Below are 22976 nucleotides of genomic sequence, written 5' to 3' on the forward strand. Positions count from 1 at the left end.
CTGGCCCTGGAGTTGCTGGCTAAGCAGCAGAATCAGATGAGGGCTGCTATTACCAAAACCGGCTTGCCTTGGATTATCTGTTAGCCTCGGAAGGGGGCGTGTGCGGGAAGTTTAACCTGACTAACTGCTGTCTGAAAATTGACGATAATGGTAAAGCGGTTTTGAAGATTTCCGATAAAATTCGGAAACTGGCCCATGTGCCGGTTCAATCCTGGCGTCCTCTTGGTGGCATCGGATGGTGGGATGGTCTCTTAGGTGGTAGTTGGTGGCACATGGCGTTACTGGTGGCTGGGGGGGGGCGTAATGCTTTTACTCATCTTACCCTGCCTGACCCCCTGTGTTCAATCTTTAATCCAGAAAAATATTTCCCAACTTCAGGCAGTGGCGATACCCCAACATGGAACGCAGGAACTTAAGGTGCTGTTGCTGCGAAAGACCAAGGATTTCCCGGACTCTTGATGAGAGGAGGCTTATCTTTGTCATGCACATAAAAAAAAAGGGTGGAATTGTGAGAGACGATTTCGGTACAAAAAACTGAGATGTGCATGACCCCAGAGTCTAAGGGGAATAGAGCCATAGGGGTAGGGTAAAACATGCTTCTCTGTAATAAAAGACGAGACATCTGCTGCTACGGGTTGATAAGACCACTCACATTGACAGAGTAGAAAATCAAGTCCTTGATTGATAAGACCACTCACACAGAATAGAAAAACAAGTCCTTGATTAATAGGACCACTAACTCTGACAGAGAAGAATAAGTCCTTGACTGATAAGACTACAGGGTAAGAAGAAAAAAACAACTCGGGAGACATCTGCTATAGACTTTAAGATAAGGATATAGAATGGAAAATTGCTGAACGGTTTAGAATGTGAACCTCGTGACTCTTTAGAGCCACAGAGGGGAGGGACTTGTCCTGTATTTAATCAGAAGACATTGTCAGCCTCGGCGCGCTTTTCTCAGAAGAGTGCCCAACTCTGCAGACTTGCTAATAAAACTTTGTTTTCCTGAATTTGTCTAGAGCGATTATTGAGAAGCGATTTTCGTTTATAACACCCACCAAGTGACCCAGTGTGTGGGATCTTCCCATCCCCCACCCAGTGACCCAGTGTGTGGGACCTTCCCTTCCCCCCCACCCAGTGACCCAGTGTGTGGGATCTTCCCCTCCCCCACCCAGTGACCCAGAGTGTGGGATCTTCCCCTCCCCCACCCAGTGACCCAATGTGTGGGACCTTCCCTTCCCCCACCCAGTGACCCAGTGTGTGGGATCTTCCCATCCCCCACCCAGTGACCCAGTGTGTGGGACCTTCCCTTCCCCCCGACCCAGTGACCCAGGGTGTGGGATCTTCCCCTTTCTCCCACAGAGAGGGTCGTTATTTGGATGAAGCGATGAATCCCTCATCCTCCTGGATTGTTACTCTCCGGGGACAGATTTTCAGAGGCTCTGTGTTTTTACCTTCATTAGTGTTACATGGGCAGAAGTAAGGATAGAGTTTCTCAGTGAATGTCCCAGTGAAAGTGTAGATATGGCTCTTGTTCTCTGAGTTATAAAAGGACACCTTCCCTCCCTCATAATCCAGACAGACTCGGACCTTCCTCGGACTCACACTCAGCTCTAACCATTTCCATGGTTCCTCACAAGCCTTGTATTTATTCCCCTCTCTCAGCACCAGGGCCCAGTATCCACTACCTGGAGTCAGGAAGATTGTCCCCTTCCTGTTGGTGGACTCCTTGGCCACACCCACATCCCACGCAGTCTCATTCCCCACCTCCACCTCCCAGGAATGTTTCCCTGATGTGAATCCCTCTGATCCCAGGACACAGCCACAGGAATCAAATCTCTCCGGATTGTCGGGAAGTTGCTCCCGATTCCCGGTGTATCTCACGGTGCTCAGGTCCTCAGACAGGAGAAGGGCAGGATGGGCTGTATTAGGGTCCAAGGTGACTGGAGCTGGGAACAGAGGGACAACAATAAAATGTTAGTCACACTCACTGTAACTCTCACAGCCGCTTAGTGACTGGGAACATCAGCAACGATCCAGGATTAGAAATTCATCCCCAGGGAAGGAGTTAAACAGCACTTGGGATAGATCCTGCAATGAGGCTGAGGAAACCCCGTTACAGAGAGAGGGTGGGACAGAGAGAGTGAGAAAGAGTGTGTCACAGAGAGAGAGAGAGAGGGGGAGAAAGACAGTGTGTCACAGAGAGAGAGGGGGGAGACAGAGAGAGGCAGTGTGCGACAGAGAGAGAAAGGGAGAGGGAGAGAGACGCTGTGTGTGACAGAAAGACAGAGGGAGAGAGGGAGAAACAGTGTGTGTGACAGAGAGCGAGTGAGAGAGGATGTGTGTGACAGTGAGAGGGGAACTATGTCTGGGCTAAATACGGAGGAGAGAGACGGTGAATTTGACAGAGAGATGCTGAGTGTGACAGAAACAGAGATGGAAAGAGATGGTATCTCTGACAGGGAGAGAGAGAGAGAGAGAGAGAGAGAGACTGTGAGTGTGACAGAGAGAGAGAAAGAGACAGTCAGTGTGGCAGAGAGAGACACACAGTGTGTGGTTTCAGGGAGAGAGAGATGGTGTGTGTGATGTAAACAGAGACAGTGAGTGTGATAGAGTGAGAGAGTGAGATGGCGAGAGTATCAGAGAGAGAAAGAGATGGTTTGTGTGACAGAGGGGGAGGCACAGCGTTTGTGACAGATAGAGAGAGAGGCAGAGAGTGTGACAGTGAGAGAGACAAAGAGAGAGAGATGATGAGTGATAGAATGAGCAGGACTTTTCCACTTAATGGTAATGTTCTGGGGAGTGTTGCTGAACACAGAGACCTTGGAGTGCAGGTTCATAGCTCCTTGAAAGTAGAGTTGCAGGTAGATAGGATAGTGAAGAAGGTATTTAGTATGATTTCCTTTATCGGTCAGAGCATTGAGTATCAGAGTTGGGAGGTCATATTGTGGCTGTTCAGGACATTGGTTAGGCCACTTTGAGAATATTATGTGCAATTCTGGTCTCACTCCTATCGGAAGGATGTTGTGAAACTTGATTGGATGCAGAAAAGGTTTACAAGGATGTTGCCAGGTTGGAAGGTTTGAGCAATAGGGAGAGGCTGAGTCGGTTGGGGCTGTTATCTCTGGAGCATCAGAGGCTGAGGGTGACTTTATACACGTTTATAAAATCATGAGGGGCATAGATAGGGTTAAAGAGACAAAGTCTTTTCCCTGGGGTGGGGAATCTAAGGGGCAACCTTAGATTCACAAGAAGGTGATGCATGTATGGAATGAGCTGCCAGAGGAAGTGGTGGAGGCTGGTACAATTACAACATTTAAAAGGCAGATGGATGGGTATATGGTTAGGAAGGTTTTCAAGGGATATGGGCCAAGTGCTGGTAAATGGGACTAGATTAGGTGAGGATAACTGGTCGGCATGGATGAGTTGGACCGAAGGGTCTGTTTCTGTGCTGTACCTCTCTATGATTCTATGAGTGAGCGAGCAAGAGAGAGAGAGAGATGGTCCATTTGACAGATAGAAAGGAAGAGAGAGAGAGACGGTGTCTGTGACAGAGTGAAAGACAATGACTGTGATAGAGTGAGAGAGAGAGCGAGACAGAGTGTGTCACGGACAGTGAGTGTGTGTGAGAGAGAGAGAGAGATAAAATGTGTGATAGAGAGAGAGATGGTATATGTGATAGAGAGAGAGATGTATATGTGTGACAGAGATAGACAGTGAATGCCAAAGTGACAGCGAGGGAGACGGTGAGTGTAACAAAAAGACGTGGTGTGTATGACAAAGAGACAGACGGAGAGAGAGCGAGCGAGGGAGACAATGATTATGACAGAGGGACAGGGATACAGGGAGAGAGACACGGTGATTGTGACAGAGAGAGTGGGAGAGGATGAGTATGTGACAGAGAGAGTCGGAGAGAGAGGCAGAGTGATGGTGAGTGTGACAGAGTGTCACAAAGTTGGTGTGTAAAAATAGTAAAATTGTAAGTGAATTGAAAAGCAGTGTGTGGGCCCTTTCGGAGGAAAAGTGCTCTTTAAGCTTGGAGTTCAGCAGAGAAGGAGGTCTGTGTGCAGCTGTGGGAGACAGACTGCTCTAAAATGGAAACATGTTACTGTTGGCTTTGTTCACGGGCACCTGAGGTTTGCTGCTGTTTTGACGACAAGTCGAATGTGACCAATTAATTTAAACCAAACCCTCTGCCATTCAAAATCCACTGAATTTAAAAACTGATGGTGTTTACAGCCTGAAACCAATCACGTTGTGAGAATTTGGTGCATCATCAGGAATATTGAAGGCAGGGTTTTTTGAAAATTGAGACAAGCCAAATGTCATAGAGAGACAAACCTGACGTTGACACAATATGATGAAGCTCTCTAACAAGGACCCATCAAATGCACCATTTCCAGCTCCAAATCCTCACCGAAGAATCATCAAAAGAAAGGTGTTTGTGATGTGAGGTCAGCAGAAGGAAGATCGGAGACAGCGGGGAAGACATAGACTGTGTAATGTTGAGAGACTAAGTTTAATTTATTGCTCTTATTAACTGGATTTATAAGTGGGAACTGTGTTATTGAAACAGCATTCATTCCAGTAGAATTTAATTCAATTAGGGAATAGTTAGTAATTCTGTTAATTTGTTCATTGCTGGTGTTAGAGCAATACATTGTCAGTGTATGTGACAGAGAGAGAGAGATGGTGCATGAACAGAGAGACAGCGAGAGAGAGAGAAAGTGACAGTGCGTGTGTCAGTAGAGAGGATGTGTGTGACATAGAGAGAGAGAAAGAGACTGTGTGACAGAGAGAGAAATGGTGCATATGACAGAGACAGAGAGGGATAGAGAGAGAGAGAGAGAGAAAATTGTGTTTTTCACATAAAGACAGATATAGAGAGATGGTGTGTGTGACTGAGAGGGAGAGAGAGGGAGAGATGGCGTGTGTAACTGAGAGAGAGAGAGAGAGAGAGAGAGAGATGACATGTGTGACAGAGAGAGAGAAGGTTTGTGTGACAGAGAGAGAGAAAGCAAGAGAGACGGTGTGTTTCACAGAGACGATGAGACAGAGAGAGAAAGGGACGTTGTGTGTGACATAGAGATAGAGAGAGGGTGATGGCAAGTGTGACAGAGAGAGGTTGCGTGTGACAGAGAGAAAGAGTGGGGCCGTGTGTGTGAAAGAGGGTAAAAAAGAGAAAGACTATTTGTATGACAATGAGACGGACAGTGCATATGACAAAGAGAGAGAGAAAGAGAAATGGTGTGCGTGACAGAGGCAGAAATAGAGAGAGGTGGTGTACATGACAGCGACAGAGATAGTGTGTGTGAGACAGAGAGAGAGAGAGAGTTAGTGTAGATGACAGAGAGAGAGAAGCGGTGTGTGTGACAGAGGAAGCGATAGAGAGAGGCGGTGTGTGTTACAGAGAGACATAGACAGAGGGTCACAGCAAGTGTGACATAGAGAGAGAGGTTGTATATGACAGAGAGAGAGAGGATGTGTGTTGAAAGAGGATGAGAGAGAAGGTTTGTGTGACAGAGAGAGAGAAAGCAAGAGAGAAGGTGTGTCTGACAGAGATGATGAGAGAGAGAGAAAGTGATACTCTGTGTGACACAGATAGAGAGAGAGGGTGATGGCAAGTGTGACAGAGAGAGGTTGTGTATGACAGATAGAAAGAGAGTGAGATGGTGTGTGTGTGAAAGAGGGTGAAAAAGAGAAAGAGACAATTTATGTGACAGAGAGAGAGAGAACAAGATGGTGTGCATAACAGAGACAGTGACGGTGTGTGTGACAGAGAGGAAGAGAGAGAGAGATAGTGCATGTGACAGGGAGAGAGCGAGAGAGAGAAAGAGGTGGTGTGTGACAGAGAGAAATAAAGAAAATCAGAGATGGCAAATATGATGAAAAGAGAGAGGTTATTTGTAACAGAGAGAGAGTGAGACGGTGTGTGTGACAGAAGGTGAGAGAGTGAGGTGTTGTGTGTCATGAAGGATGAGAGAGTGAGGTGGTAAGTGTGACAGAGGATGAGAGAGTGAGGTATTGTGTGTCACGGAGGGTAAGAGAGTAAGATGGTGTGTGTGACGGAGGGTGAGAGAGTGAGGTGGTGTGTGTGATGGAGGGTGAGAGAGTGAGGCGGTGTGTGTGTCACAGAGGATGAGAGAGTGAGGTGGTGTGTCACGGAGGGTGAGAGAGTGAGGCGGTGTGTCACGGAGGGTGAGAGAGTGAGGCGGTGTGTCACGGAGGGTGAGAGAGTGAGGCGGTGTGTGAGTGACAGATGGTGTGAGAGTGAGGATGTGTGTATGACGGAGGGTGAGAGAGTGAGGAGGTGTGTGTGACGGAGGGTGAGAGAGTGAGGCAGTGTGTGTGTGTGACAGAGGGTGAGAGAGTGAGGAGGTGTGTGTGACGGAGGGTGAGAGAGTGAGGTGCTGTGTGTGACAGAGGGTGAGAGAGTGAGGCGGTGTGTGTGACAGAGGGTGAGAGAGTGAGGCGGTGTGTGTGACAGAGGGTGAGAGAATGAGACAGTGTGTGTCACAGAGAATGAGAGAGTGAGGCGGTGTGTGTGTGACAGAGGGTGTGAGAGTGAGGCGGTGGGTATGACAGAGGGTGAGAGAGTGAGATGGTTTGTGTGACAAAGGGTGAGAGAGTGAGGCGGTGTGAGTGACAGAGGGTGAGCAAGAGAGAGGCAGTGTGTGAGTGACAGAGGGTGAGAGAGTGAGGTGGTGTGTGTGACGGAGGGTGAGAGAGTGAGGCGGTGTGTGTGTGACAGAGGGTGAGAGAGTGAGGCGGTGTGTGAGTGACAGAAGGTGAGAGAGTGAGGCGGTGTGAGTGACAGAGGGTGAGAGAGTGAGGCGGTGTGTGTGTGTGACAGAGGGTGGGAGAGTGAGGCGGTGTGTGAGTGACAGAGGGTGAGAGAGTGAGGTGGTGTGTGTCACGGAGGGTGAGAAAGTGAGGCGGTGTGTGTGACAGAGGTTGAGAGAGTGAGGCAGTGTGTGAGTGACAGAAGGTGAGAGAGTGAGGTGGTGTGAGTGACAGAGGGTGAGAGAGTGAGGCGGTGTGTGTGTGTGACAGAGGGTGGGAGAGTGAGGCGGTGTGAGTGACAGAGGGTGAGCAAGAGAGAGGCAGTGTGTGAGTGACAGAGGGTGAGAGAGTGAGGCGGTGTGTCAGTTACAGTGGGTGAGAGAGAGTGGCAGTGTGTGAGTAACAGAGGATGAGAGAGAGAGCGGCAGTGTATCAGTGACAGAGGGTGAGAGAGTAAGGCAGTGTGTGTGACAGAGGGTGAGAGAGTGAGGCGGTGTGTGTGACAGAGGGTGAGAGAGTGAGGCGATGTGTACGACAGAGGGTGAGGGAGAAAAAGTGACTGTTTGTGGGACAGAGGCAGGACAGACACTGTCTGTGACAGCGAGAGAGAGAGAGACACTGTATGTGGCAGTGAGAGAGAGAGAGATTTTAAGTGTGATAGAGACAGAAATAGAGAGATAGAGAGAGGGAGAGATGGTGTTGTGACAGACAGATAGAGAGATGGTGTGTAACACAGAGAGAAAGAGAGAGAGGGAGATGGCAAATATGACAGCAAGACTGAAGTTATGAATGACAGGGAGAGAGAGAGTGAGTCATTTTGGGTGACAGAGGGTGAGAGACAGTTTCTTCATGAAGAGAGAGGGACAGTGGGTGTGACAGACAGTGAGAGTGACAGAGGGAGAGCAAGATTGCGTATGTGACATCGAGAGAGAGAGAGAGAGAGAGACTGTGTCTGTGACAGCGCCAAAGAGAGATTGGTGCGTGTGAAAGAGAGTGACAGTGAGTGTGACAGAAAGAGAAGGATGGAGACAGTAAATGTGACAGTGGGAGAGAGAAGGGTGATGTTTTTGACAGAGCGAGAGAGAGAGAGATGGTGTGTATGACAAAGAGAGTGAGAGGCAAGATGCGACAGAGCAAGAGACAGAGAGATGGAGAGTGTGGCAGAGAGAGGGAGTGGGCGAGACAGGGATGGAGATAGTGAGTGTGAGAGAGAGGGAGAGAAAGAGAGAGGGTGTGTGTGATATAGACAGAGCTTAAGGTGTGTGTCAGAGTGAGAAAGACACAGAGACACGGCAAGTCAGACAGAGAGAAAGAGAGAGTGTATGACGGAGAGAGAGAGATGGTTTATGAGAGAGAGGGGGATAGTGAGTGTGACAGAGAGAGATAGAGTGAGTGAGATGGTGTGTGATAGCGAGAAAGAGAGAGATGGATGCATTTGAAAGGGAGAGACAGTGAGTATGACAGAGAGAGAGGGAGGGAGATGGAAAGTGTGATAATAGAGAGAGAGAGATAAGTGGCGTGTCTGACAGTGGGCAGAGAGTGAGAGAGAGACTGTTTGCATGACAGAGTGAGAGATAGGGAGAGAGTGAATATGAGAGAGTGAGGGAGTGGGAGAGGGAGGGAGAGAGATGTTGTGCACATTAGAGGTGGTGTATGTGACAGAGAGAGAGTGGGATGATGTGTGTGACTGAGAGAGAGAGAGAGAGAGGGAGAGACAGTGTGTGACACAGAGAAAGAGTGAGAGTGAGATGGCAAGTGTGACTGAGAGAGAGGGATGTGTGTATGACAGAGAGACAACGACAGTCTGTGTGACTGAGAGGGAGAGAGATGGTGCATGTAACAGAGACAGAGAGAGCAAGTGACGGTGCGTGTGACAGAGACACAGACAGACAGAAAGAGTTGGTGTGTGTAACATAGAGAGAGACAGAGAGACTGTGTGTGTCAGAGAGAGAGAGATAGGGAGAGAGGGTAATGGCAAGTGCGACAGACAGGGGTTGTGTATTACAGAGAGAGAGAGAGAGTGATGCAGTGTGTGTGAAAGGCAGCGAAAGAGAAAAAGAGATGGTTTATGTGACAGAGAGCGAGAGGGGGAGAGGGATCATGTGTTTGACAGTGGGAGAGACAATGACTGTGACAGAGTGAGAGAGAGAGAGAGATAGTGACTGCGACAGAGTGAGAGAGGGAGAGATAGTGACTATGACAGAGTGGGAGAGAGAAAGATAGAGACTGCGACAGAGTGAGAGAGAGAGGAAGACAGTGAGTGTGAAACAGAGAGAAGGAGATGGTATGTATGACAGAGACAGAGATGGTATGTGTGATTGAGAGATGGTGAGTGTGACAGAGGGAGAGAGAGACAGTGTGTATTACAGTGTGAGAGAGAGAGAGAGAGACTGACAGTGCATGTGACAGGGAGAGACAGTGCTTATCATAGAGAGATAGAGGGAGTGAGAGACAAAAAGAGAGAGACAGACAGACAGACAGACAGGCAGACATGGTCAGAAGGTCACACAATACCAAGTTGTTGTCCAACAGGTTTATTTTGAATCAGAAGCTTTCGGAGTGCTGCCTCTTGACGAGGTGCAGACTAAGACGGTGTGTGTGACAGAGAGAGGGACTTGCAGACTGGCCCAGCTCTGGGAGCTGTCCACCCCAACAAGGCCTTTTATCTGGAAGCTGCAGCCACTGACATCAGTTTAAGGGAAGTCCTTCAGTTGGAAACAAACAGTCACTTGTGGCCTTTAGCTATTGACCATCGCAATCCAGTCTGACTGCTGTTAGACAGAATAATCAAAGAAGGAACAGGATCTTATGCTGGAGTTTTGTGGAAGATGGATAAAGATAAACAGAATGTTGGGTCAATGATCCACAAACGGAGGTTGAAGAAGCAATGTCCCTTCGCAATACTAGGAGTGTCCAGCAGGTGGAGCAGATCACTGTGACTCTGTGATCAGTCAATTCTGTATTTTCAGAGAAAACTGACCGAAGTGAAATTTTCGAGGAGAAAGTGAGGACTGCAGGTGCTGGAGATCAGAGCTGAAAATGTATTGCTGGAAAAGCGCAGCAGGTCAGGCAGCATCCAAGGAGCAGGAGAGTCGACGTTTCGGAAGGGCTCATGCCCGAACCGTCGACTCTTCTGCTCCTTGGATGCTGCCTGACCTGCTGTGCTTTTCCAGCAACACATTTTCAGCTCTGAAGTGAAATCTTATCAGTTACAAAGACAATTAAATATTTATTTGTGAATACACAACATGCTTCTACTCATAAATATGAGAGTTGTTGAAGAGCTGGTGTCAGGAAGCTCACACCCACCTGTATTAATCACTGTCAGCATCTTTTTCCACACTCTGTACTGCAGGGAGCCAATGTACTTGCCCACATTTATTAAAGGGTAAACCTTCTGTGGCTCTGGGAGAGTTTGCTTCACTCTGAAACAGGAGATAAAGGTCAGTGTTGGGTCATTCCAGGATGGGAGAGGGATATGTTAGAAATAAAAATCAAATCAAGGATGTAAGATTTACCTTTGCTTTGTATCCAGAAATTTCTGTGGAACAAAATCATTTTTACAGTTAGTGTTTCGAGAACATTTTATGACAAAAAGTAAATTTCCAGACTGGATTCCCCAAAACATGAACATTTTAAATTCAGGAAGTTATTAGGCAGTGTCTTCCTGTTCTCACTAGACTGAGTTACTCCACAATATTACTAATTACTGGATCTTATTGCACAGAACAACTCACAGAGATACAACCGAATTGGAATATCTTCATGGATGTTAAATTGCTGGAATTAGTTTATTGTTTGCAGAGTCACTTTCATGTTTACTTCCCTGTTATAATGTGTATGTGTCCTGAAGACAAATGTTTCTGGGAATCTACACCAGGATTGTCCAATAGAATTCACTGACCCTCCTGGAAAGAGGGGGAAGCTGCAATTTTAGTTTTATGTTCAGCACCAGGACTCATCAGACTGTCTCCGAATCTTTGTCTGCAGTCAGGTCACTCTGTGTAACCTGAAACCCTGAAGCATACAGACTGAAATATAATGTCAGGGACACTCACTGTGAGTCACTCTGAGCTCAATGACCAACCAGCTGAATGGCAACTCCATTGTCAGAGGGACTGGGTTTCAGCTGAGCTGTTAAACTGAGGTTCCACGCTCTCTCCACATTGAATAGTGTCACTACATACTGAGGTTCTACCTGTCCCCGGTGTTGGGAAGGATGGGCCTGGCCTCGCTGCTGTGGAATGCTCCAAGTAGTTGGACTGTTCCCCATCACCGTCCTTCATGGAGACATTTACAAAGGGAAACAACTTTCACCACAATCCATCAGGAAGTGGTCAGCACGTAGCATCCTTGATACCCTGAGGGAAAAGGAGAGGCTGGATCCTGTCGGGGTGAGAGAGGGCACTACCTGTGAGATCCTTCATGTACACCCGGTCAGTCTGTGTCACCACACGCTGCCCTCAAAGTGGCTGCAGGGAGTAGAGACTGTCACCCATCTCCTTCTGGAAAGGGCCTTTGTAAAGGAAGGCTGGAAGAAGATGCAGTGGTTTGTGTCGAGGTCCATCCAGAGCAGCTCCATGATGCGGGACTCTGTGCTCTATGGTCTGTTCCCCGAGGGACACACCGAGACAAACAGTGACTGCGCCTGGAGGACCATCAACTCAGTGAAAGATGCTCTTTGGTCTTCACAAAACTTGTTGGTCTTCCAAACAGAGAGTTGACCTCGACCGACTGTTGCAGATTGGGACATTCCAAGGCCCAGGACTACATGCTGTGGGATACATTAAACTTTGGGGCAGCTGCCGCCCAGGCACAGAGGGGAAAGACCACTGTCTGAGGGCTTTCTATTGAAGTGATTCCGTTCAGTTATCAGTCCTTCCTGGAGCCTCAAATATATGTAAATCTAGTCTTGGACAAGTCACAACTGCCTTTGGTTTGTTTGGTGGATAGAGTCAAGCTCCAATGTTTGTTGTTTCTCCATATGTGACTGTACAGAACCAAACTGCTTTACTGCCTGTGTATATAAAGATAGCTTTATGAATAAAGTATATTTTTGAAATTAAAATAACAGGTGAACTGAGTAGATCCCAAGAGGAACACTGGAGCTCTCCCTGTGTCCTGGTCAACATTTATCCCTCAGCCCACACTGGCACCACAGACGGTGGTGTTGCCATAGTCTTACCAGACCATAGGGCTGCTCTCTCATTGGTGAGAGATGACTGGTGGTGATTACCCTGCGGGCCACCATACCTCAGACAAGGGGAGAGGTTGGGAAGGAGGGTCCGTCATGGTAACCTCAGACAGTGATGGGAATTGAACCCTTGCTGTTGGTATCACACTGCTTCACAAACCGCCCCCTTCAGCATTTCAATACACAACAGAGAATTACCAACATTAAGTTCTCAGGGGTTCAGTAACACAGTAGAAATTACAGAAAATCATATTGATTCTCATATAAATGGTTGTCATGTGGGGAGACACCCCTCCCATTGTCTGAACATGTCCCTATTTAACTGCTGAGAGAAAGCTCGATCTGTCTGTGTATCTGACCCTGTGGAGAGTTCTCACTCCTGGACAGAATCATTCCTGTTCCAGCCAGGGACACTGTAAACATGTTCCAGCCTGGCTGGACCCTGCACTGAAGGTCCCAGTGTCTGATCAGCAGCTGGACTGGAAATGTACCCGCAGGGGAGAATGGTCTGACCATCCTGAGGGTTTCTCACTCTTTATGAAGCTGATTTTCATCATGGTTTCAGCTCATTACAATGTTCCCCTGTAATATTTCCCTGTAGTGGACACACTCCAGATTGTGTCATTTCCATGTTGAAGACAGCAGTTAGTGCTCTTGGGTGTGAGACAGAGAAAGCCCAATGTCCAAGGTGATTGGCGTGCTGTTACTCAGTGAGGTTTACCCTCTACATTTTAAGGACAGAATCTGCAATTCATCATCACAATCTCAAAGAAAAGAGGCAAAGGGAAGAAAAATAAATAGTTACTGTTAAAAATGTGATGCTGTCCTGTTCCCTCAGCTCTTGTTCAATATCCTGAACAGTGATTGAAAGGGATGAGATTTCCTCTGTTATCTTTGCAATCCTCTCCTTCATCTCCTGACTGCGTTTCTCTTTTTCCAGTTTCAGATCTTCCAACACAATCCTCTCTTCCTCACGGAGTAACTGGTGAAGTTTTTCAAATTTAATTTTAATTTGTTTCTCTGTTTTTACACCTTGGTCCTTTGGGAAATAATAATCAGATTGAACAAAAACAAATGAAGAGTTTTAAAATACTGTTCAGCCTGAGCAGTCATAGAGTCATAAAGATGTAGAGCACAGAAACAGACCCTTCAGTGAGACCCATCCATGCTGACCAGATATGCAAAATTAATCTCGTCCCGTTTGCCAGCACTTGGCCCATATCCCTCCAAACCCTTCTGATTCATACACCCATCCCAATGTCATTTAAATGTTATTCTTGTACCAGCCTCCACCACTTCCTCTGGCAGTTCATTCCATACATGCACCACCCTCTTCACAGGTCCCTTTAAAATCTTTCTCATCTCACCTTAAACCTATGGTCTGCAGTTTTAGCCTTCACGACCCTAGAGAAAAGACCTGGGCTATTCATCCAATCTCTGCCCCTCATGATTTTATAAACTTCTATAAGGTCATGCCTCAGCCTCCAATGCTCCAGGGAAAACAGCCCCAGCCTATTCAGCCTCTTCCTATAACTCAGTTCCCCCAACAGGGAGACCAGAATTGAATTCCAGCAGTATTCCAGAAGTGGTATAACTAATGTTCTGTACAGTCACAACATGATCCCCTAACTCCTGTACCCAATGCACTGTTCATGTCCGACTCATATCAGTAAATGATTAAATCTTTCCCAATCTGGTCAAATCTGTGATGTGTAGAAACATCTTCTCTGGATCCACATTTTCAAATCCTATTAGAATTTTAAAAAATTCAAACAGGTTAGCCTCAGTCTTCTCTTTTCCAAAGAAATGACTCACAACCTGTTCAATCATTCCAAAAAAGTGCTAAATTCTGATAGAACATAGAACATTACAGCGCAGTACAGACCCTTCGGCCCTCGATATTGCACTGACCTGTGAAACCAATCTGAAGCCCTTCTAACCTACACTATTCCATTTTCATCCATATGTGTATCCAATTTAAATGTCCTTAAAGTTGGCGAGTCTACTACAGCTGTAGGCAGTCCATTCCATGCCCCAACTATTCTCTGAGTAAAGAAACAACCTCTGAAATCTGTCCTATATTTATCACCCCTCACTTTAAAGCTATGTCTCTTTGTGTTAGCCATCACCATCTGAGGAAAAAGGCTCTCACCGTCCAGCCTATCTAACCCTCTGATTATCTTACATGTCTCAATTAAGTCACCTCTCAACCTTCTTCTCCCTCATGAAAATATCCAGGTTAGTTCATGCACTATCTATTTATAATATGGAGACTGGAATTCCGCACAGTGCAATTCTGAATGGTTACAATTCTGTACAAAATATAGAACAAAGTAAGATCATAACTACCTGAATGTGGGACAGTGTTTTCTCATAATCACTTTTGACACTTTCACATTCCTTCTTCTTCTCCTGAATTGGATTCAGGGAGGTTTCCAGTTCCCCCTGAACAAAACCATCAATTAATTAGCACGTTTTCAGAAATACATTCCCCAAAAATGAAACATCATCAAATTGAAATTCATAGTGGGCATAGCTTTAGGATGATTGGGGGAATGATTAAATCAAGTGTGAGAAAAACATTCAGTCAATTAGTGACATTTGTCTGGAATTTGCGGCCTAGTTTGATTGTGGAGGCATGAGAGATGTTGTAACCTGCAAGGTCAGGGCCTGGAAGATGGGATCAGTATGGGTGGCTAGTGTTAAATTTGTATTTACACTGATTCAGAAATGACCAGCTGAATAGCCTCTTCCTGCAATAACTTTCTCTGGTTTTATCAAATGAAGGCCATAAAAGTACAAATGTTGCTTCATGGTGTTCAGTATAACAAACAGAGACAGAGAAGTCGCCAATGAAATTCATTCTGGAGAAGTGTTAGGTGATGCATTTGGAGAGAATACACAATGACTGGTCAGATTCTGAGGTGTAGAGGCACAGAAGGACTTTGAAGAACATGTCCACTGATTCCTGAAGGTAGCAACACAGCAAGGTAAGGTTATTAAAGAGACAGATGGAGTCTTTATTTTATGACCAGTGTATAAACTGGAAGAACAGGATGTGTACATTTGAATCGTGGAAATCATTAATGAGGTCACATTACAGGATGGATGGGCCCACACCACAGCAATGAGTTACCATGGAGAATTGTACACAGAAGGAAAGATGAAATAAACCAGGCCTGTTTCCTTCGGGATGGGGCTGTACGAAATTATGAGGGCCCTGAGAAATTAGATAGGAAGGACATAACTTCCGAAGTAATGATTTCGTTGATCGAGTTTGTGGAATTGCTAAAACATTTGAGGGGAACCAAGAAACCTTTTCACAGGGTTTGGAGTTCACTGCCTGAAAGTGTGAGAGAGACAGAAACACTTGTCACAGTGTGATGATGCTGTCACTTCAAGAGTTATTTTGTTCTGGTTTTTTTGAAGAGAGGTTGTAAGGCAGAGATAATGAACTAGCTACTGAAGACCTTGTGAATGTCTCTTTGCTGCTACTCCCTCTGAATCTTCTCTTGATGTTTTTTCCTCCTGAATTAGAGAACCACATGAGAGAATCTGTGTCTGAATTTTCCTTTGTTCCAAGGGATGTGTTTAGGGATGGTCCTATACTGGAGCAGTTAATTAGTAATAGTTGCTGCATCGATTATTTGGTTAAGTTTTCCAACAGTTAAGTTATTCTAAATGACTCTTTCATTGGTTGTATTTTAACGACAGTGTTTCAATAAGTTGTGTTTTGCTGAATGTCAAGTCGTTTGATCAGTTGCATCAGATCTGGGACAGACACTGTGTAATTGCCTTGAAATTTTGAAAAAGTTTGAGTCTGGGCTATATTCTTAAAATGTTTGGAGGGGGTCTGGTCTGGCCCACAACAACATTTAAAACATATTCCAAGGCTCCAGAACTTTCTCTGGTTTTATCAAATGAAGGCCATAAAAGTACAAATGTTGCTTCATGGTGTTCAGTGTAACAAACAGAGCCAGAGAAGTGGTCAATGAAATTCATTCTGGAGAAGTGTAAGGTGATGCATTTGGAGAGAATACTCAATGACTGGTCAGATACTGAGAGGTGTAGAGGCACAGAAGGACTTTGAAGAACATGTCCACTGATTCCTGAAGGTAGCAACACAGCAAGGTAAGGTTATTAAAGAGACAGATGGAGGACTGATGGCTCTTTATCTGCCAGCACAGATACAATAGGCTGAGCAGACACATTGGAGCAGGAGTAGGCCATTCAGCCCCTCAGGCCGGGCTGTGCCATTCTAGATCAGGGCTGATCATCTACATCAGTGCCTTTTCCTGCACTATCCCCATATCCCCTTGATCCCATCACTATCTAGAAATTGCTGGATCTCTGTCTTGAACATACTCAGTGACTGACCTGGCACAGGTCTCTGGGTTCAAGAATTCTCAAACTTCACCACCATATGAATAGTCTCCCTCTGTGCTGTAAATATTTATGTTTCTATGGTTGTTGATGGTGTCTTCTGTCCCTGGTTCATGGGTTTCTGCTTAATTTCATTCCCATATGTCCCTCGTCTGCCTGACACCAAGCTCCCGCACTAACAGCTCTGCTCACAACTCGGTCACAGCAGCAGCCACCCAGGAGGACAGTGGGACTCCAGCCTGGGAGTAGTCACTGTCACAACAGACGTCTCCAATGGGTTATGGAGCAGTAAAGGGAGGCAGCAGGTCCAGGGCTAATAGCCTGTCCAAGTGAGGCAGCCAGGCTGGTTAAAAGCACAGATGTGGTCTGAGACAGACAGGAGGGGGTTAACACAATAGGGGTGTGAAATGAAAAGGGCCAGATAATGGTGGGAAGGGGGAAAGGCAGGGACAGGGAAGAAAACTTAAAGGATGTGGTTGGAAGATGCAGAAAGGAGAGTGAAAGTGATGGGGACATGGGGGGAGGGGCAAGGAAGGGTGGGAGTTACATGTTCAGAGTGAGGAACTGAATGTGACAATGAGGGTGTTGGTGAGGGTGAGGGAGGAGGGGAGTTGGACAAGGGGCAGTGTCAGGGTTAGGCTGGAGTAGGGAGCTGGATGGGTCTGGGCTCGGAGGTCAATGAAAATTCTGAAATAGACACAGAGACCGGGGGGAGAGGAGCATAGCAGAGGGTGGGGAACAGAGGAAAGGATCAGATCATCAAGTATTGTTGGGGAAGTTAGAGGGGGAGGATTCATGTTGAAGGATTACAGTGAGAATTGAAGATTCACCATCTTCTCAGTACCTTCAAGATAATGTCCTTCACAGAGAATGCATGGGGCGAAGAGGAGAGGCCTGAGCCCTGGAGACTCAGTTAATGTACAGCTACAATATCCCAAACTGACTGTAAACTGGACATTGTGTCAGCAATAAGTTATGGACTGAAGGCTCACATGAAGTGCTCACTAAACACTGCCATGCGATAGACTGTCAGAACCCTGAACTCCCAGCCAGGTCACTCGATACAGTAACTCCCATGCAGCAGCTTTGGGTGGATGGAGGGAGGGAGGAGGAGGCTTGGCAGTGCTTGCATATGAAGCCATGCAGGAGCCTACACTGCTCTGGGACTCTGAATAAGGAGGAGATGGAGATGGATCCCTTATACATGTTACTCTTTCCGAGGTGACAGGGCTGGGTCACTGGGACAGTGAGAGTCAGAGTGAGCTACGTGCCACATACATGGAATGCACTCTCATGGTCAAGGTTACAACCTCCTTTCACATGGCAGAGTGAGGAAGAGGAGAAGCAGTCATGGGGTGTGCAGGATGGGCCGCTCCGTGTTGAGGAGGGGGGAGGGCGGGCTCTCACTCACCATGTGAGCAGCCTGAGAATGTCCCAAAGGTTAGGGTGCTGAGGTCAACTGTCCTGAGGAGACTGCACTGTCAGCCATGGAGACCAGCTTCCTCCTGCTTCCCCCATCCGTCTGTCTGATCTGGGACCAGGAAACTGTTCTCACCTGGTATATGGCACTTGGCCTATCTGCCTATTGATTTCATGTGGAATATCTGAATGGTTGTTTCTTAGTAAATGTCATAAACCTATCTTGGTGAGTTCTGAACCACTTCCTTTGGATAATTGGAGTCTCCTGAATAGAACATAGAACATAGAACAATACAGCGCAGTACAGGCCCTTTGGCCCTCGATGTTGCGCCGATCCAAGCCCACCTAACCTATACTAACCCACTATCCTCCATATACCTATCCAATGCCCGCTTAAATGCCCTTAAAGAGGGAGAGTCCACCACTGCTACTGGCAGGGCATTCCATGAACTTACAACTCGCTGAGTGAAGAACCTACCCCTAACTTCAGTCCTATATCTACCCCCCCTTAATTTAAAGCTATGCCCCCTTGTAATACCCGACTCCATATGCGGGAAAAGGTTCACACTGTCAACCCTATCTAACCCCCTAATCATCTTGTACACCTCAATCAAGTCACCCCTAAACCTTCTTTTCTCTAATGAAAACAGCCCTAAGTGTCTCAGTCTTTCCTCATACGATCTTCCTTCCATACCAGGCAACATTCTGGTAAACCTCCTCTGCACCCGTTCCAGTGCCTCCACATCCTTCCTATAGTATGGCGACCAAAACTGCACACAATATTCCAGATGCGGCCGCACCAGAGTCTTATACAACTGCATCATGACCTCAGGACTCCGGAACTCAATTCCTCTACCAATAAAAGCCAGTACGCCATATGCCTTCCTCACCGCACTATTTACCTGGGTGGCAACTTTCAGAGATCTGTGTACATGGACACCAAGATCCCTCTGCTCATCCACACTACCAAGTATCCGACCATTAGCCCAGTACCCCATCTTTTTGTTATTTTTCCCAAAGTGAATCACCTCACACTTAGCTACATTGAATTCCATTTGCCACCTTTCTGCCCAGCTCTGCAGCTTCTCTATATCCTGCTGTGACCTGCCACATCCTTCCTCACTGTCAACAACTCCTCCGACTTTCGTATCATCCGCAAACTTGCTCACCCAACCTTCTAACCCATCTTCCAGGTCATTTATAAAAATGACAAACAGCAATGGTCCCAAAACAGATCCTTGCGGAACACCGCTAGTGACGGCACTCCATGAAGAAACTTTGCCATCAACTACTACCCTCTGTCTTCTTCCATCCAGCCAATTCCTAATCCAAACCTCCAACTCACCCTCAATGCCATATCTCCGTATTTTCTGCAGTAGCCTACCATGGGGAACCTTATCAAACGCCTTACTAAAATCCATATATACCACATCTACCGCTTTCCCCTCATCAACCTCCTTCGTCACCTTTTCAAAGAATTCAATAAGGTTTGTGAGGCACGACCTGCCCTTCACAAAACCATGCTGACTATCCTTGATCACATTATTCCTATCCAGATGTGCATAAATCCTATCCCTTACAATTCTCTCTAAGACTTTGCCCACAATAGAAGTGAGACTCACCGGCCTATAGTTACTAGGGTTATCCCTACTCCCCTTTTTGAACAAGGGAACCACATTTGCTATCCTCCAGTCTTCTGGCACTACTCCTGTAGACAAAGAGGACATAAAAATCAAGGCCAATGGCTCTGCAATCTCCTCCCTTGCTTCCCAGAGAATCCTAGGATAAATGCCATCAGGCCCAGGGGACTTATCTATTTTCACCTTTTCCAGGATTTCCAACACCTCTTCTCTACATACCTCAAAGCCATCCATTCTACTTATTTGTGACTCAGTATTCACATCGACGACAATGCCCTGTTCCTGAGTAAATACTGAAGAAAAGTATTCATTCAGTGTCTCCCCAATCTCTTCCGCCTCCACACGCAACTTCCCACTACTATCCTTGACTGGACCTATTCCTACCCTAGTCATTCTTTTATTCCTAACATACCTATAGAAAGCCTTAGGGTTTTCCCTAATCCTACCGACTAAGGACCTTTCATGTCCCCTCCTTGCTGCTCTTAGCTCTCTCTTCAGGTCCTTCCTGGCTACCCTATACCTCTCAATTGCCACAATTGAACCTTCACGTATCATCTTGAGATAGGCCGCCCTCTTCCATTTAACAAGGGATTCCAATTCCTTATTAAACCACGGCTCCCTCGCACGACCCTTTCCTCCCTGCCTGACAGGTACATAATTATCAAGGACACTCAATAGTTGCTCCTTGAACAAGCTCCACATATCATTTACACTCTTGCCTTGGAGTCTACTTTTCCAAGCCACACATCCTAAGTCATGCCTCACCGCATCATAATTTCCCTGACCCCAGCTATAACTCTTGCCCTGTAGTACACACTTATCCCTCTCCATCACGAGAGTAAAAATCACTGAATTATGGTCACTATCCCCAAAGTGCTCACCTACCTCTAATTCTAACACCTGGCCTGGTTCGTTACCCAGAACCAAATCCAGTGTGGCCTCACCTCTTGTTGGCCTGTCTACATATTGTGTCAGGAAACTCTCCTGCACACATTGAACAAACACTGACCCATCTAACGAACTTGAGCTATAGCTTTCCCAATCAATATCAGGAAAGTTAAAGTCCCCCATAACAACCACCCTATTACTGTCACTCATCTCCTGAATCACCTTCCCTATCCTTTCTTCAATGAGTCTAGGACTATTAGGAGGCCTGTAAAAGACTCCTAACAGGGTGACCTCACCTTTCCTATTCCTAACCTCAGCCCAAACTACCTCAGATGGCAAGTCCTCATCCATCGTCCTTTCCACCACTGTAATACTATCTTTGACAAGCAATGCCACACCTCCCCCTCTTTTACCCCCACCTCTGACCCTACTAAAACATTTAAATCCTGGAACCTGCAACAGCCAATCCTGTCCCTGTTCTAGCCATGTCTCCGTAATAGCCACAACATCGAAGTCCCAGGTACCAACCCACGCTGCAAGTTCACCTACCTTATTTCGTATACTTCTTGCATTGAAGTATACACACTTCAAGCCACTTTCCTGTTTACAGGCACCCTCCTTGGAAATTGAGGCCATGTTCCTAACCTCCCTACACTCCAGGCCCTGCACCCTGAAGCTACAATCTGGGTTCCCATGCCCCTGCAGAGTTAGTTTAAACCCCCCCCAAGAGCACTAGCAAACCTCCCCCCAAGGATACTGGTGCCCCTCAGGTTCAGGTGTAGACCATCCTGTTTATAGAGGTCCCACCGTCCCCAGAAAGAACCCCAGTTATCCAAAAACCGGAATCCCTTCCTCCTGCACCATCCCTGTAGCCACGCATTTAAGTGTTCTCTTTCCCTATTCCTCGAATCTCTATCACGTGGCACGGGTAACAAACCAGAGACAACAACTCTGTTCGTTCTAACTCTGAGCTTCCAACCTAGCTCCCTGAAAGCCTGTCTAACATCCTCGGCACTCCTCCTACCTATGTCGTTGGTGCCAATATGGACCACGACTTCGGGCTGCTCCCCCTCCCCCTCCAGGACCCGGAAAACACGATCAGAGACATCACGTACCCTTGCACCTGGGAGGCAACATACCAAACGTGAGTCTCTCTCGTTCCCACAAAACCGCCTATCTGTGCCCCGAACTATCGAGTCCCCAATTACTACTGCTCTGCTCTTCTTCACCCTTCCCTTCTGAGTAACGGGGACAGGCTCCGTGCCAGAGACCTGAATGTTAAACCTTCCACATCCTTGTTTTAAAATCTCTTCCTGGCCTTGTCTTCCCCATTTCTCTGGAATCTCCTTCAGCCTCACAATCTCGTCAAATTCTGAGCATTCCCGATTTTCATCACTCCCCACATTGGTGGCCACACCTTTAGCATCCAGGACCTGAGCTTCTGGAATGTCCTCCCAAAATCTCTTTGTCTCTCTGTCTCTCTCTCTCTCTCTCTCTCTCTCTGTCTCAGGAGGATAAACCTCTCCCTGTTTGACCAAGTTCTGTCCATGGCCCTCATGTCACCTGATGTGGTTTGGTGTCTAAGTTCACTTCATAACATTCCCGATATGGGCCTTTGCAAGTTTTATGACCTTAAAGCACTGATTAGATATATGTTTTCATTGTTGTTCTCAAGTGAACAATTTCATCTAACTGCGAAGTAATTGAAGGATAATTAGTGAAAGATGATCAAACCTGAATCTCTGAATGTTCCCTGTTCAGGATTCCATTCTCTGTTTTCATCACCTCCTCTAATCCAATTCTGGCCTCTTGAACACCCCCATTTTAATCACTCCCCCATCGGTGTCGCCACCTTTCGCATTCCAGGCCCTGAGCTTCTCGAATTTAAATGTCTCCTCCTTTTCTCTCGTTCTCTCTCAGGAAGATAAACCTCTCCTCTTTGACCAAGCTTCTGATCATTGTTCTAACATCACTTGATGTGACTTAGTGTCTAATGTAATTTGAGAACACTCCTGTGAAAAGCCGTAGGATGTTTTATTAGATTAAAAGCACGGAACTGGATAATTATAAGTTTTTTTTTGTCATTGTAAACAGGAAGTTTAGATTAAAGGGAATCTGCCACACTCTGTGATTTATTGGAAGGAAAAAGATTCGCTAATTATTTGAATAATAACCGGTGTGAGACACTCAAACCTGAGTCTTTGAATGATCCCTGCAGGATTCTGTATTGTAATTTACCCGGTGTCCCCTCACCTTAAACTCTTCAGCAGCTTCTTCCACTGGCAGCACCTCGTGGTTTTGATGACTTTTTGAAGACTGGCAAACAAGACAGATGAATTGATTATCAGTTTTACAGAATAATTTCAGTTTCTCCTTGTGTCGGCTGCATTCCTGCTGCATTTCACCACCTCTACCGCCTTTTACAAATGATTCCACGATGTTGGAGAGAGTGCGGTTGGGTCTCAGGCTCATGGAGGAAGTCTCCTTTCTACAGACAGGACAGCAGGCAGTGTCAGCTTTCTCCCAGTACTGGGTCACACAGGATCGACAGAAGCTGTGATCACAGTTGAGTAAGACAGGATCTTTATACAGATCATGGCAGACAGCACAGGAAAGATCAGCTTCCATCGTGAAGGATTAATCTCTGTGCTTTGTGCTCAAAGTGAAAT

General features: G+C 46.5%; 1 protein-coding gene across 2 annotated transcripts; it reads right to left on the reverse strand.

Annotated features, from left to right (window-relative positions):
* Window positions 1-381: 381 nt before the first annotated feature.
* Window positions 382-22976, reverse strand: LOC122544923 (zinc-binding protein A33-like). Of its 2 annotated transcripts, XM_087979185.1 has the most exons (7): window positions 22561-22976; window positions 14327-14422; window positions 12783-13016; window positions 10302-10324; window positions 10093-10208; window positions 1689-1949; window positions 382-474 (listed from the first exon to the last, which is right to left on the reverse strand). In XM_087979185.1, exons 1-7 carry the CDS (start codon window positions 22933-22935, stop codon window positions 413-415), a joined length of 1167 nt encoding a protein of 388 aa, XP_087835311.1. In that variant the 5' UTR covers window positions 22936-22976; the 3' UTR covers window positions 382-412. The 2 variants fall into 2 exon arrangements, with proteins under 2 accessions (XP_087835311.1, XP_087835310.1); XM_087979184.1 differs by lacking the exon at window positions 382-474 and having other exon boundaries at window positions 1296-1949.

This window comes from Chiloscyllium plagiosum, unplaced genomic scaffold (genome assembly GCF_037043375.1).
Source record: "Chiloscyllium plagiosum isolate Xiang-an unplaced genomic scaffold, Cpla_swu_hap1 HiC_scaffold_35, whole genome shotgun sequence".
Lineage (NCBI taxonomy): Eukaryota > Metazoa > Chordata > Chondrichthyes > Orectolobiformes > Hemiscylliidae > Chiloscyllium > Chiloscyllium plagiosum.